The 15,216-nt window shown below is 50.7% G+C and overlaps 1 protein-coding gene across 5 annotated transcripts in view; it reads right to left on the reverse strand.

Annotated features, from left to right (window-relative positions):
- AGRN (agrin) overlaps nt 1-15,216 on the reverse strand; it is a 726,538-nt gene that overhangs the window by 124,883 nt on the left and 586,439 nt on the right. For all 5 annotated transcript variants that reach the window (XM_085609660.1, XM_085609659.1, XM_085609658.1 and 2 more), the window contains 2 exons: nt 6,468-6,662; nt 3,776-3,976 (listed from right to left, as the gene is read on the reverse strand). In XM_085609660.1, the coding sequence (XP_085465786.1) occupies nt 3,776-3,976; nt 6,468-6,662 (396 nt within the window). The remainder of the gene's footprint in view (nt 1-3,775; nt 3,977-6,467; nt 6,663-15,216) is intronic.

A 15,216-nucleotide genomic window follows, 5' to 3' on the forward strand; every position in this document is an offset into this window, starting at 1 on the left:
CTTCAGAAGCACAGCTAAGCGACAAGAGAAGAGTATAAGCTTGGTCCCGGCCATGTTCACTTGTGACCAACTGGAAGTCGCCACTAAATCAATAGCTGTTCTGGTCATTTGAGTGAAAACGCCTTTTCACACGCCTGTGTACCTGCGTATCATTAGTGCATGAGCGGTACGCCACGAGCTGCACTGGATCCTGGAGGACTGGGTTGCCTTTGACCAATGCAATAGACCGAGACAAGGAGCCTCCAGTCCAACTACTGCAAAGCATGTTGGGGTATGTAGTCCAACACCAGGCAATGAAGGCAGCGAGGTCTCTGCTCCACATGTCAAGTGATTCCAGCTAAGGCTGGCTAAACGATGCTTTCTTAGCCCCCTCCCCCTTCTTCCCCAAGGGCTCCTTGTGCACTTTGAAGCTGCTGTGCAGAGACCTCGGTTCCTCTGCAGAATCTTCTGCAGCCTGAGCCTTTGAAGTGTGGGATAAAACCGTGCCTCCGTCACAGTGCTGCGGCCCCATTAAAGCAGCATTATCTCCCATTATAGCCGGATAAAAGCAGGATGGAGAAGGCCTCTCAAAGGAGCCACGGCAGGCACTCCACCTCCCCCACCCCCTCCGAGCCACCACCCCCACACTCCGTTCATAAATTGGAGGTAATTACTGAATAGAGATGGGGTGTTGAAATGCAGACTTTTGCTCAACTTCTTGCAGGCGCAAGGAATTGAGTGCCTCTCAAGCCCTCCCCCTCCCGCGTGAGCCCCCTACTATCCCTGGCTCCCCCTTCCCAGCCCCCTCTTTGGGGTTGCTAGGCGACTCGCCAATTCTGGCTTATATTACCTAGAAACCTAAAGATGCTCTGAGCCAGTTTGTCACAGCCAGAGGCCCTGCAGAGCATGGGAAGGGGGCGGGGGGGGGGGGGGGGGTGACAGGTTACATTTCATTATGTACAACAATTGAAGGGTCACATGGAGGGGTGGGGCATAGAGGACGGGGCGCTGGCTGGTAGGCATAGCAGACAAATGACCCTATGTCAAGTGTGATACATTTAGCAAGTCCTGGCTTTTTAACCAACAACGCTGTTTGTAATGGGCTCGCAGTCCCGTGCAGCCAATGGTAGAAAAAAAAAGGCCCAGAATGCATGGTTATATCGACTCAAAGCCGAAACTGCCTTGTTTTGGCGGCAGGAGAGGGAGGTCGGTGTCAGGGGCCACATGACATCTGTCGTGTAGGTTAGTGGGGACTGAGCGGGTAAATAGGTGTCCCAGGGGAGAGAGAAGATGGGGTGATGAGGATGTGACTAGCTAATACTGTGGAAATTTATGATGGACGCAACACTGGCGGTGTCATAAAAGGATATGAGGGTTTGCGAGAAGATGGCCACAATTAGAAAGGTGGACTGGGGTACTGACAGAAGAGTGGAGGACTGAGGATGGGCTCTGAGGTTGGAGGCAGTCTGGGCTAGAGGTACGATTATGGAGGTGTGGGTATTGGTGAAAGTGGGCCATGGGTTTCTGGGCATTTTAGGAAGGGTATGTTAGAAGCAGGGACGGCGAAGGGCTGCGTGAGCTGAGGAAGGACTACTGAGGGTTGGCAGAAGTACAGGTAGGGGTGGCAAGGAGTCGCAGTAAGGTTCAAGGAAGTACAGGGGGGCTGTTGAGAGCGGAGGTTTTGAAGACGATAATGTTTGAAACCGCAGTAAGGGCGGTCTTAGTAGGTTGAGGTAGGCCCGATGAAGCTTGAGCGGAGTAACAGGTGGGGCTGTGGTGATGTGTGGCTCAAGGAAGGACAGGTTGGAGGGGGACAGAGAAAGTGCTGTAGATCTGGAGAGGCTGAAGAAATGAGATGAAGGGCTGATTAGGGGCAAGACTGTAGAGGTGTTGTGAAAACTAGATAGTTGGTAATCCTAATTTCCAGGCAGAAGGTCACAATTTCTGTGTTGTAAGAGAGGCACAGATCTCTCTGTCAGGAATCACTTCACCCTGGTTTCTCTGTAGTCCTCATTTCATGTTTAGTGACTGAGTAGGTACATGGTGTAGTAGGTATGTGGCATCTGCACTTGAAGAAGGCCTTCCAGGCTAAGACCTTTCTCCTACAACACGAGTATCCATCAGCTCTGCCCCAAAAACATGAAAGGGGTGACTCCTGCCGTGCTCTCCACACAACCGCAGCTAGAGGAGTCTGACATAAGCACGCCATGGCCACACGGATGAGACACCGCCACCAACAGGAGTCGATCATGGGTGCATCACCCCGGAGAAGGGTGAATCGGGAAGGACCCTGAATGGATGTCCAAAAGATTATCTTAATATTCTGCACATAAAGCCGCAGGGATGTCGTTTGAAACTAATGAGCTCCTGAGGGAAGTCATGTGCAGCTAATGAGCTCCTGTGTCCCATGGGAATCCTGATTCACCCACAAACAGTTTTTATCTCTTCCAGGATAATATGTTTTGCACACTCCCGAGTAGTTTTTTCCCCAGAAAAATAAACTGTTGAAATTTGACCGGGAAGAGATCAGAAAGAGCTAAAACATGTGTAAACGGGTGTGTACCCCCCAATGCTGTAGGCTTGGCCTACTACCACTTCTCTGGCTTGCAATGAAGCACTAATACCACACTTGGGAATTACTCCACCCCCCAAGTATTATTGGTGACAACCCTGTGCAGGTGACTGTAGCCCCTAAACCTCTCTGGGACCACCAGAATGTCATCAGGCTGTGCTCCAGGAAGATATGCATAATCTATCAGATCAGTATGGCCCTTGTCAGACCCGCTTGAGGCAACCCCTATATCAGCGGAGAGTGGCACGAGATACGAAGGGGTTCCGAACTGGTCCTACTCCAAGGTATATGGCAGAAACAAGACATGCCCTCAATCAACTACACTGAGAAGCGTTTTGCTCTGCCAGCCCTAGGTGGCAGGTTAGTCACAGGTTGGGACCAGGAGATATGCAGGATGCTGAAACAACAGAATCCTTACGAGCAACTTTGAATGCAGAAGGTGGGGCCTCTTTTTTTAAAATAAATCAAAGGTTCCCATTGAATGAAAGAGCATCAGTATGAGAGCCTGGAAGCGGTTGGAGCAGGATGGATTTGTGGACGTTGCCTTCTCCACATAAAGGTTTATAGTAGCCACTATGGGAATGGGCATTTCAGGTTTGAGCAGAACCTCTCCCCCATCACACAGAGCTAGTCTCTTGGCATGCCCCCAAAATATGAGCTCCTCGCATTGTCTTTCTGCTGATGCTGCCCTCTAATACTGAACATTGTGCACCTCAGTGCCGGGCACCTGACTGGCGTGGGGTCCAATAATGGGCGGTACTGACAGTAAGCCAGGAGCCACCAAACCGATTAAAGCTCTGCTCACCATCAGGAGCAATATTCCAGAAACATCAAATATTGAAAGGTGAATGCATAGAGAATCCCTTAACACAGCTAAAGTTATGGGCTGATGGTACACTCTCACTTCTGTAAAGTCTATCCGCTGCTGGCGATGCTATGGAGAGAGGAAGCAATGTTGCAACAATGTAGATTTCCCACTCGAGACATTTTAGTCAACAAGTCGTACGTATAAAAGAAAAGTAAAACAATGAATAAGAGAAAAAAATGTGGCCAGTCCCAGGGAGGTCCCTGCTCTCTGGTTCACATGTGCAACTTTTATGGGATTAGGCACCAGGAAATGTCGAAGCAGCAATGGGTGGCAAAGGCTGAACTGTGTGACCTGGATGGAGGAACTATCATTTCAACCACCCAAGTAGGCTCTGGCAGCAGTGACGGAGACCCTACCGTCCTCGCAGGCGCCTTTCCGCGACACCTCCACCTTCTTCTTCTGTGCACATGAGGCCGCCTGCAGCTCACACTGGTTGTCGTACGTGACACCATCACTGCCACACACAGGGAAGTACGGTTGTTTTTCACACCGCGGGCACACACAGGCACCATTCACACACGCGGCACCGAAGGAGCAGATACTACTGCCACAGGTCTCTGTAAGGAGAAAGAAAAATAGGTGACAAGGGCATCGAGTCGATAACCCCCCAAAACACCCCAATGCTATCAATCTGGTTGGTGATTCATCAGAGAAAACACTCCTACTCAAGAGCCAGATGAGAAGCGATAGTAAAGGTGCGGAAACGCACAATCAAGTAAGGATCAGACACTCATGAAAAACAGGTAGAGTCATCAATTATAGCATGGGATCCACCAAGAGCACCAAAGAGGCAGCCAGAGAGTTCCACCGGGCACGCAATACGGGCCTTTAGAAAGGAAGCAGTCACTGCGCTCCTCAAGGAAGCAGATGAAAGCAACATAGCAGCCCAGAGGGGTCCGGCCCAGCAATATTAGCCAGATACCCAGTGAAATCCAACCAGGCAGCCCAGTGAGAATGGCACAGCAAGATCTAGTCACTGCAAGCGAGATCTGCCCCGCGAGATTCCACCAGGCAGCACAGTAAGATTCTGCCACGCAGCCCAGTGAGATTCCGCCAGGCAGCCCAGCGAGATTCCGCTAGGCACACCAGAGTGATTCCGTCAGGCCATCCAGCAAGATTCGGCCCGGCAGCCCAGCAAGATGTGGCCCGGCAGCCCAGCGAGATACGGCCAGGCAGCCTAAATTGAGTCCGCCAGGCCGCCCAGCATGATTCGTCAGGCCGCCCAGTGAGATTCCGCCAGGCCGCCCAGCGAGATTCCGCCAGGCCGCCCAGCAAGATTCCACCAGGCAAAACCAGCGAGATTCGGCCAGGCAGCCCAGCGAGATTCGGCCAGGCAGCCCAGCGAGATTCGGCCAGGCAGCCCAGATTGAGTCCACCAGGCCACCCATCATGATTCGCCAGGCCGCCCAGCGAGATTCGGCCAGGCAGCCCAGATTGAGTCCACCAGGCCACCCATCATGATTCGCCAGGCCGCCCAGTGAGATTCCGCCAGGCAGCCCAGCGAGATTCCACCAGGCAGCCCAGCGAGATTCCACCAGGCAGCCTAGCGAAATTCTGCCAGGCAAAACCAGCGAGGTTCCGCCAGGCAAAACCAGCGAGATTCCGCAAGGCAAAACCAGCGAGATTCCGCCAGGGAGCCCAGCGAGATTCCGACAGGCAACCCAGTAAGATTTTGACAGGCAACCCAGCAAGATTCCGCCAGGCAACCCAGCAAGATTCTGCCAGGCAACCCAGCAAGAGTCCGCCAGGCAGGCAACCCAGCAAGAGTCTGCCAGGCAGGCAACCCAGCAAGAGTCCGCCAGGCAACCCAGCAAGATTCCGACAGGCATCCCAGTGAGATTCCGCCAGGCAGCCCAGCGAGATTCCACCAGCCAACCCAGCGAGATTCAGCCAAGCAGCCCAGAGAGATTTGGCCAGGCAGCCCAGCGAGATTTCGCCAGGCAACCCAGTGAGATTCCACCAGGCAGCACAGTGAGATTCAACCAGGCAGCCCAGTGAGATTCAACCAGGCAGCCCAGTGAGATTCCACCAGGCAGCCCAGTGAGATTCCGCCAGGCAGCCCAGTGAGATTCCGCCAGGCAGCCCAGTGAGATTCCGCCAGGCAGCCCAGAGTGATTTCGCCAGGCCGCCCAGCTGATTCCGCCGGGCCACCCAGCGAGATTCCGCCAGAGCACCCAGCACGATTCCGCTAGGCCTCCCAGCGAGATTCCGCCAAGCAGCCCAGTGAGATTCCGCCAGGCAGCCCAGTGAGATTCCGCCAGGAAGCCCAGCGAGGTTTCGCCAGTCAGCCCAGCGAGGTTTCACCAGGCAGCCCAGCGAGGTTTCGCCAGGCAGCCCAGCGAGGTTTCGCCAGGCAGCCCGGCGAGATTCTGCCATGCAGCCCATTGGGATTCCGCCAGGCAGCCCCCAGCGAGATTCTGCCAGGCCACCCAGCGAGATTCTGCCAGGCCACCCAGCGAGATTCTGCCAGGCCGCCCAGCGAGATTCCGACAGGCAGCCCAGCGAGATTCCGACAGGCAGCCCAGCGAGATTCCGACAGGCAGCCCAGCGAGATTCCGACAGGCAGCCCAGCGAGATTCCGACAGGCATTACCGCAAGATTCCGCCAGGCAGCCCGGCGAGATCTACTGAAAAGCAGGTAGATGCCACCAGTCAGCCAATGGGATACTTTTAGAAGAAAATAACTGCCATCAGATAACGTGATCCACAAGACAACCAGTGGCTGAAAGCCCCAAAACAGCCAGTGTCTAGAACCACTATTGGCAAACCGCTTCCACCAGCGCACGCATGAAATTCACCAGGCAGCCAGTAACCCCAGGAAGCCTGGAGGATGGGCCAGAAATCAGGCAGTTGCCTTGAGTCAGCCTACTGGGCCTCTCCAGACAGCAGAAGTCACCATGTAGCACAGCACATAGTGCCTTGTTCCACAAGAAACAATCCACAGTGTTGCACAGATGGGGGCCAGATATACCAAGCTGCTCTCTACAGTCCCATGATGTCCCAACACAGCATGTACCATCCCCCCACACTCCTCGCCCACCCTACTTACTGCAGTCTCCCTGCGATGCAACCTGCAGCTTGATTTGTTGAGTGCACGCTCGCACATGAAGCTCACACTCGCTGCTGTAGGTGCTGCCATCAGTACCACACACCGGCTGGGCGGAAGGTACACACTCCGTGGGGCACACACACCTCCCCGTCTCCACCTCACAGATGGCACCAAACTGGCATTTTCCACAGCGGTCTGAAAAACAATTAAATCATTAATGCACAGTCTCATCTCATCTGATTATGCAATAAAGAGAAATAGAACAATGTCACTGGCACAGCTACGAATGGAGGCACCAGATCACAACTCGAATGTACCTCCGAGGACTAGCGCATCAGGGGAGCCAGGATCGGACTGCGGTGCACAGAGCTGCTGGAACAATGTTCAAGGTGGGGGTGCTGCCATTAATGTTATATCATTGAAGTTATAGGGATTGTGAAAAATCCAAGCATCACACAAACAACAAATGTCACCCCAGATCAGCAGGAGAGAAGCAAGGGTGTGGTATCTAGCCATGGGTGCATTTCGGGGGAGCACTGGGGAAGTAGTGCATTATTTACAGTGGCGTAATGATAATGGAGGGGCCCCCCTGCAAGGTACGTGGAGGGGCCCCCTCCGGACTTTATCAGGAGCTTCCCGGCCGAAGTGCAGTGCTGAGGGGGCCCCCTGGAGCTTGGGCCCCCCCCGCACTGCGGGGGTTGCGGGGGGCCTGTGTTACGCCCCTGATTATTTACAGACCGCATATTTTCCGTTCAAATGGCCACTAAATTTGCACATACATGTAGTTTTACTGGTAAAACTATTCAGTGCACAAATGACAATGTGCGGAAATCAGGTTTCTGCTAATATTTATCGTTTGTACGTCAACAAGAAAAGTGTCTTCATTTATTTTGATCCTATTCAAATTTTTGTTTCGATCACACTTAAGAATTCCAAAAAAAGTGCTTCATTTGTGCTTTCCTAATTGCGGATATATTTTGTAATGTGTGTAGTTTATTTACAGGTATTTAAATTGTGTTGTGTATTAGAAAAACACTGACATCCTACAGCCTTTCCTTTCATTCCCTGTACCCTAGCAAGATTCCCACTTTATAAAACCCTCTTACTTTGCAGAGAAATAAAAGTAAACACCAGTTTGAAGACAGTCTGACATTACCCTTTGTCTTTGAATGTGCAGCAAATGTGACACCATAAACACAAAACTTAAAGGCATCATATTTGCTCGTTCGTTCACCTTCTGCCCTACGGCATAGGTATTTTGGGGGGTCCTCGAACCCCTACTTCCAGCAGAGGTGCACTGCCAGAGCTGGGTGTTGGTCTCAGGCCTGGAATATCATGTAATACTGAAGAGCAGGGTTTAGGGCTTGTTTAGTCTTGCCTGAATGTTTTCGGATTGCAGTGGCAGAATAAGCTGCATGTCAATAGTGAGATGATCTTGCACAGCTGCGTGGGTCTCAGTACCAGCAGGGGGAGCTGCAGGACAGAGTTTGAGGGTCTCTGTAAGTGCTGGGTGGATCTCAGGACTGGAACAGCTGGAGATGCTACATGCAAGGATTGAGATACATTGACAGAGAAGGCCAGGGATGAGGGGCCCTAGAAGTGATGTATGTGGATCTCAGGACTGGAATATCTGAAGATGCTCCAGGTCAAGATTAAAGTTCACCTGTCAGAAGAGCGTCGCCTCTGCTCCAGCCTCGACCCCTTCCAAATGATGCAACAAAACAACTCAACACTCCTACGCTAGGGTTACAGACAGTATGCAATATAGCGCTTAGACGCCTGCAGCTAATTTAGCGCTCTATCAACACAGATAACGATTCCATTTAACGCTATATAAATACAGATCACGTGAGTTGCTCCAAGAAATGAATCCGCAGCAGAGTATCAGATGGACTGATGGAGCCCAGCAGGGGCGGCCTTAGGCATGTGCAAGCTGTGCACCTGCACAGGGCCGCCAAACCCCAGGGGCCGCCTGGCCTCGAGGAATCGGATACAATACATATTTGTGGCGGCCCCTGGCAGGGATTTGGCGGCCTCCGGCTTCCGCCCCGCCCGGACCCCCTCTTCCGGGGCCCCCTACCTACGCTCCCTGCACAGGGCCACCATGAGCCTAGAGCCGCCCCTGAGCCCAGCATTGGAACCCTGGGGTTACCAAGATCTCCGGGCTGAGAGGCGGGCGGACTGGCCTGTGGTTGTCGGTAGCGGGACAGCATGGCAAGGCTGGGGTGCCCTGGTATGGGAAAGTTTATGGTAGGTCAGCACCGGGGAGCTATGCCATGGCACAAGGGCAGGGCTTTAAGTGGGGTGAAACAACTAGGGGTGGGGGTGTCTCTCAAAGGGGCGTGGTCGATGTAATTAAGGGCTGGCTTAAAACACCTAAACTAAAAATCTGTGCTTAGCTTTGTGCGCCGCCGACTGGTATTTTGCTGCTTCTGTCATTCCACCCAAATATAAAATACAACAAATTACATGACACCTACAACAAGCCAGGACTATTGGCTTTGCCAATGGTTGTTAGTGGCGTAAGATAAATAAGTAACAACTATGGCCTTGTTGTATAAAATATTGAAAATGCTTCCGTTCTGACATGAAGACTGTGAAAGGGCTATAATGAGTCTCTTTGAAGTTTCATCACAGGCAGTGAAGGGTGGCACTGCTGCAGAGGTAAGATTTTTTCTCACCCTGATGCTGAGGGCGCGATAGGGACACGTCTCAGCACCTGCCTTTTAGAACTGCCGGTGCTGAGCACCGGCAAGACCCGGCCCACTTAAAGTTCTGGATAAGGGCTTGAAGATATGGAAATTATACATGCCGGGACTGATGTGCCTTACCAGAGCTGTGCCGTTGCCTCAAAGCTGCAGGCCGGGATTGGAGCACACCGGAAGGGCTGCGCGTGGAAGCAGTGCCGGGCTCGCAGGGGCTGCTGCAAGGTACGGCTGAAAGGCAGGGACTGCGATGAGTGCACACAGTGCGCGATGCTCCGGGACTGCAGGAGGCGCTTCGGGTCAGGACTGGTCTCGGCCCATGAACCTCGGGTGGAGCTTCAGACCAGACATAAGCGCACCTTGGCAGGTGCGTGGTGGCCCTCAGCTCCGAAACAGCAGGGGGTGCTGCAGGTGAGAACGGAGGTGCTCGTCGATGTCAAGATGCTGGCAAAGCAAGCGATGCTGTAGGACAGACCCGGGTGCAGGGGGCTGGAGGACGGGTCATTTAACCTGTAGGGTGTTCTGGAAACCTACAAATCTTACAGAACCATTCGAGTCCTGCACTGGGTGCACAGAGGGGTTCTCTGGATGACTGTCTCCTGTAAATATCTGTGCACAAGTCAGAGGTTGCAAGAACTGCACAGTGCAGTACACAATTTGAAAAGTACTGCATACCCGTGGCGAGGCCTCGAGGCGCTGTCCTAGGTATGACCCCTCTCGCTTCGCCCCTGCTAGGTACCCACTTTAACGTACGTATACAACTCGACCTCCTCAGTCTCCGGCCCCGGGCCCACCCTGCGCAGTCTCCTATCGCCCTCGCAAGTCTGAATACGAGGTGTCCCAGGTCATGACCTGATTACACTCTCCCACGTCACGTGATGAGTACGATGCATTATGCTGTGGACCGGGTCAACACTCTCAATGTAAAGGCTCTCCCTGTGGAGGCGGTGGGGCACTGAAGGGACACGACGCCACCTGAGCCCCCCTCTATCGCCGGCGACCTTTATCTGCTCCCGGGGACTGCCCTTGATTAAGTCGGGCCGCGCGTGCCGTGTCAGGGACAGCTCAGCGGCTTGCGATAATGGCGGGAGCCGCTCTCCATAACGAGGTGTCAGCAGAGCTGGTAATATATATATAAATAAAATGGGAGCGAGGCACGCCGCTCAGCGGCAGGGAATCTGCTGACCCCGTGGAGAGGCACGGCTGAGATAACGAACCATAAATCTGGGCGCGCGCGAGGGTGAAGCTGGCTTCTAAATAAAGGGACGGACCTGGGCGTAATGCCGATGCGAGGCCAGCAGGGGGAGCCATGCAATGGGAACCAGGTAGGAAGGCAGTGGCACTGCCAGTGGGAGGAAGGCAGCTAATAGGAGATCCTGGCAGAGGTGAGCATGATCAGGGATCTAAGCAAAGAGGGGTCGAGGCGGGGGGGAGATAGAGAAGGCCCAGAGGAAATTGGAGAATAACAGTGCAACAGTGGCCAGAGAGAGTGAAGTAGGAGGTTTTTAGCTGTAGGGCGACCATGGTCATGGGAGCCAGGCTGAGGGAAACAGGTCCCGCTGCATTACCCTGGGCGTTGGGGACCACGAAGAACCATGGGTGGGTCAACAAGATGCAGGGGGGACCAGACAAACTCAAAGGGCTTGGGAGATCTGCTGTTTTTAGATGCGGACACATTTTAAAATTCTATAAAGCAATGGCTTCATGGTCACTGGACCACTGACCAAGCCCTGTGCACAGCAGGCAGTGTATACTGTAAGGAGGGGTCCCGAGCACAGGGCAAGGGTGCAAACCATATCCAACTCCCAGTGCCACTGGACGCAGCTGCAGGAAGTACCAACAGATACAAGCCATAGGTCACGGAGACAGGCCGTGCCTTGTGTCTCCAGTGAGATTATCCAAGTCATGGCATTTTGACTGCAGATCACGCCGGAACTGCATGAACTGAGAAGGCGAGAGAGGACTATAGTGTACGGCCAATAAATAAAGAAATACGGCAGTATCATGCAGGATTGTTTTCAGTAGACATTTTCATGTTTCAAAATATGCGATAGATCATAGATAATATTGTGGACTATTGGCGGCATTTATCACGTCACAAGAATCCCACATTGACATTACAGAGCTAGGTGCGTGAGAATTATCAACTTGTCTTAAGTATTTCTGCATTAACCCCTTCCTGTCTGTTCACTTCAGTTGGAAGTTCAGCTGGACATCCGGTCACTCATGGCTGGCCCATCTGAATTCCTGCAGGGGATACAGTAGGGGCCTCCCAGGTACCCACACACTTCCCCTTCCCTCATCCTGGAAATGCCATACTGGAACTTTCACATGCGGGAAGGCAGGGCAGGGTATGCGACTCCCCAGAACTAGTAAAACGCAGCCCACTCGTGGACTTCTGTGGTTGTGGAAACGCACCTTCTGCTACGGGTACACTGCTCGTCTTTTTTGCGGATCTTTAGGTTTTTTAATAAAAGTTTGCAGCCTCAGACTTTGTGAAGCTGAGAAGATATGCTAAATTCTAAACTTCACACATTTTTGCACTAATATGACCCATAATAAATACGATGGCAGTTATCAATCCACCACATATACAAACTTATAGATTATTGAGTATTGCAGTAGTGCCACTATAGCTGTGGATGTTACACTTTGGATGGGGAATTAAAAACTAATTTTTTTAGCTAAACTATTCAAATCTTTGACTAAAATTCAACACATTTCAGTTAGTCTCATAGGATGCATATGTAGCTACATATATGAAGGTTGGTGAACACGGGTCAGAGTTTTCATACTTAAAAAGGTCATTTTTGCTATCACTATGATGTTTTTCAAAGCAGTTTGTGTGTTCGGTAATTTAACGTGTTCATATTTATGTGGTCAACTTCCAGTGAAATCTTTATTTTTTCTTAAAACAAATGTATAAACTCGCTACACCATATTTTGTTTTGGATCATAGTTGATAAAACCTCAAAGATACTACTTTCATCTCAGAAAGACAAAATAGATGTTCCGGCTGGGATTCAAAACAGTGTCCTGCCAGTTACAGACACCTGTGGGAAAGTCACTATACAGGCACTTGTACACCTTTACATACACATGAATAGCATGTGAATTAAATAGAGCAAGTCATAGAATGTTCTTGGTTGAACCCAATGTAAGGATGCAACATTAATTTTTTTCCAGTGCTCATTTATTTCATTTTTGACACAGTGCTAGGGTGACCACCTCTCTCCACGAACTGTCTCCATTCCAGAACCTTTCACATACAAATCACTGCCTTCAGGTGTAGTATATCTAATAAGGTCAATGGAAGAAAAAAAAGATGGCAACACCCAGAATGCGTAAGGTCATCACACAAGTTCACAACTGGAATTGCATCTATAAGGACATTGATGAAGTTGGTTGCCCAAGATAGCCCCCCAATTCAGGAATGGCCTCGCGGAAATTAACCTATTTAGTTACGTTGATTGGCAAACGTCAAGCATGCTTTTTTGGATTCTTTCTGTTATGTAACTTTGTCTTCGAGTCTTAGCAACCTTGTGAGGGGGGCTTGCACCCCCTTTGTTTAATAGCAGCGGGAGTGTGGAATACCGCCCGCTGCTCATTTGCAGATGGGCATCAAGCTGATTACTCAAGTTACCATCCATCGCCCAAAGGATCTGATTCAGAAAGTTCAGACGCAGCCCGGGGGATCCATGCTGCTCTGCTTCGTGTCAGAATCAGATCCTTTGGGCGATTCATTCACCCTGGACTATTTTTAACCGAAACTGCAGCCACAACCATTTGGATTGAATCCTAGTTACGCTGCAACACTGTGCGGACCTTTGTGCGCGGGGCTGTATCCTGACTTTACATCACCACAGGTTGCATAACTGCCCCTGTCCTGAGGATGACACGCCAGCTGAGGATATAATTTACCCTCTATGCACTAGGGTCGAAACGTCCACAATCTCCCCCCCCCAGTGGGCCTGTACCCTATATGACCCCAACCCTGCCCGTCTCACAGATATCTCTCTGTGCTTCTTAAATAAAATCTAAAAGAAAATCTGAAACTACCGGTGAAGGACAGGCCCAGTTGTGAACTGGTGTCATTGTAAAACTGTAGCCAATTCGCCAAGGATTAACATGTGTTAAATGAACTTTTTGTTGAAATTTCCTTCCATAGCTGATTCCCCTTCTACATCTGTCCCACTCACGAGCACAATTCCCCTCTCACTCCTTCTGAAGCAACCTTCCTCTTTCTTATGTGAAACATTTAAATATGGTGATTTGTTACCAAAGCATTTGAGAAATAAATACAATCACCTCTGTAGCTACTTTGGGTTCTGTTGTGTTATTTGAGAGGTGTTTTCACCCTCCTCTGCATTCTACGAAAATTGGTGCGCACTAATGGCTATACGGTATATGCTTTCAAATAATGAATGTCTTCCTAACTAGATTATAATTGAGTCTAGGACCATTGTTGTTTCTATCAATTGTTACCCAGGTCCGTGGACTATTGTGGGTTACCCCATTATATTATAATACGAATGAGGCCGCAGTAGCCCATGAGCCTGGGTCTGCGAAGCCTTGGACACGATTACCCATGAAGCTCTGCGCTTCACTCTTCTATACTCGGTCAGTCAGGCAAGTGTTACAATGTGAGATACAAAGTTGCAAGAAGTGACAGGTGTCTCTGAATGTAGCTCAAGGTGCTAGATAGTTAGGGCAAATGTAACACAGCATGAACCACACTTCCTTTTAAATCTACAATTGGAAGCAGATTACAGACAGGGAGGTTGACGTGGTTGAAATTAGAAAAAAATCATGTTTCAGAAATATAAGGAGCGTCTTGTCATTTCTTTGAGGTGCGTTTTCATTGTCATTTATTGCTCTGCAGCCTCGTGGGGCTAACAGTCACTGTATGTGGGAATTAAACTGCCCGCATCTCGAAATCCACTTGTTGTGGTCAGGGTATTCTGTCGCGTGAGTGGTTACCGTGTCTCTGGCACCTCACAATTGGGTTTATGGGCACCAGGAACCTTTACATGCCTGTATCTCAGGATTTACTGCTCACACTAAAATTTCTTCTTTCACTTGAAGGAGACCTTCATGCCCCTTGTTTAGGGGATGTAAAGGGGCAATTTAGCAGAGACCAGTCAATGTAAACAAACCAGGTGACCGACAAAAGGGGACTTCACGGCCACACCAGGTTGAGGTCAAAAACAGAGAACGCTCCAAATGTCCTTTCGCGGCAGAAGTGGGAAAGGTCACACGTCCAAGGCTTAATGCCAATGTGATCAGAAAGAAGTATATTCTGTGGGAATGGGAGTGAAGCTAGAGTGTGAGTCAATAAACGGGGATGTTGACATACACTTGTAGTGGCTCTGGCATGGTGGGTCCTGGTTTGTTGGCCGCTGCACGGTCTGGTCTCAGGAAGGCTGGCAGGCCAGTCTTGCGGTGATGCGGATCTCATCAATGCATTATGCTGCTTCTGGTCAACGTCAAGTACTTGTTGGTGGCAGGAACTGGAGGGTCAGGATTATGGGCATCCCAGCTTAGTTTTAGGTGAAGGGAAGCTTGCAGCTCCACAATCAGGATGATTTCACCAACCCCACACAGGTCATCAGGCTGTTGACATCCCTGCAGTCCAGGGGATCTGTGCGGACGTCCCAATCACAATCACAACTGAGATTTCTTTGACAGCCAGACTCCGGAAAAGGAACATTATTTTTTCTGGCATAGTCCCTGACGAACTACATATGTAGGTATCTGGAAAACACTCCCTTTTAAGGGCACAGAATATCCAGTATGAGTGAAGGGGAAAGATGGTCGTGGGCCAAGGCTGTCCCTCTAGTGACAAGACATGTCCCTCAGCAATGCATGGCTGGAGCAGGGAGTTCAGCCGTTCATTACGGTTTCTTAACCAACAATCAGAGGTAATCTGATGGGTCCATTATGAGTGATTACAGTACTTTTATGTAATTGGAGAGGGGTCTGTACACCTCATCCAGTGGTTAAGGTAAAGGGCTGTACCTCTAATATTTGACAGACTGCTAACA

The sequence above is a fragment of the Triturus cristatus genome, chromosome 1_2 (assembly GCF_964204655.1).
Source record: "Triturus cristatus chromosome 1_2, aTriCri1.1, whole genome shotgun sequence".
Lineage (NCBI taxonomy): Eukaryota > Metazoa > Chordata > Amphibia > Caudata > Salamandridae > Triturus > Triturus cristatus.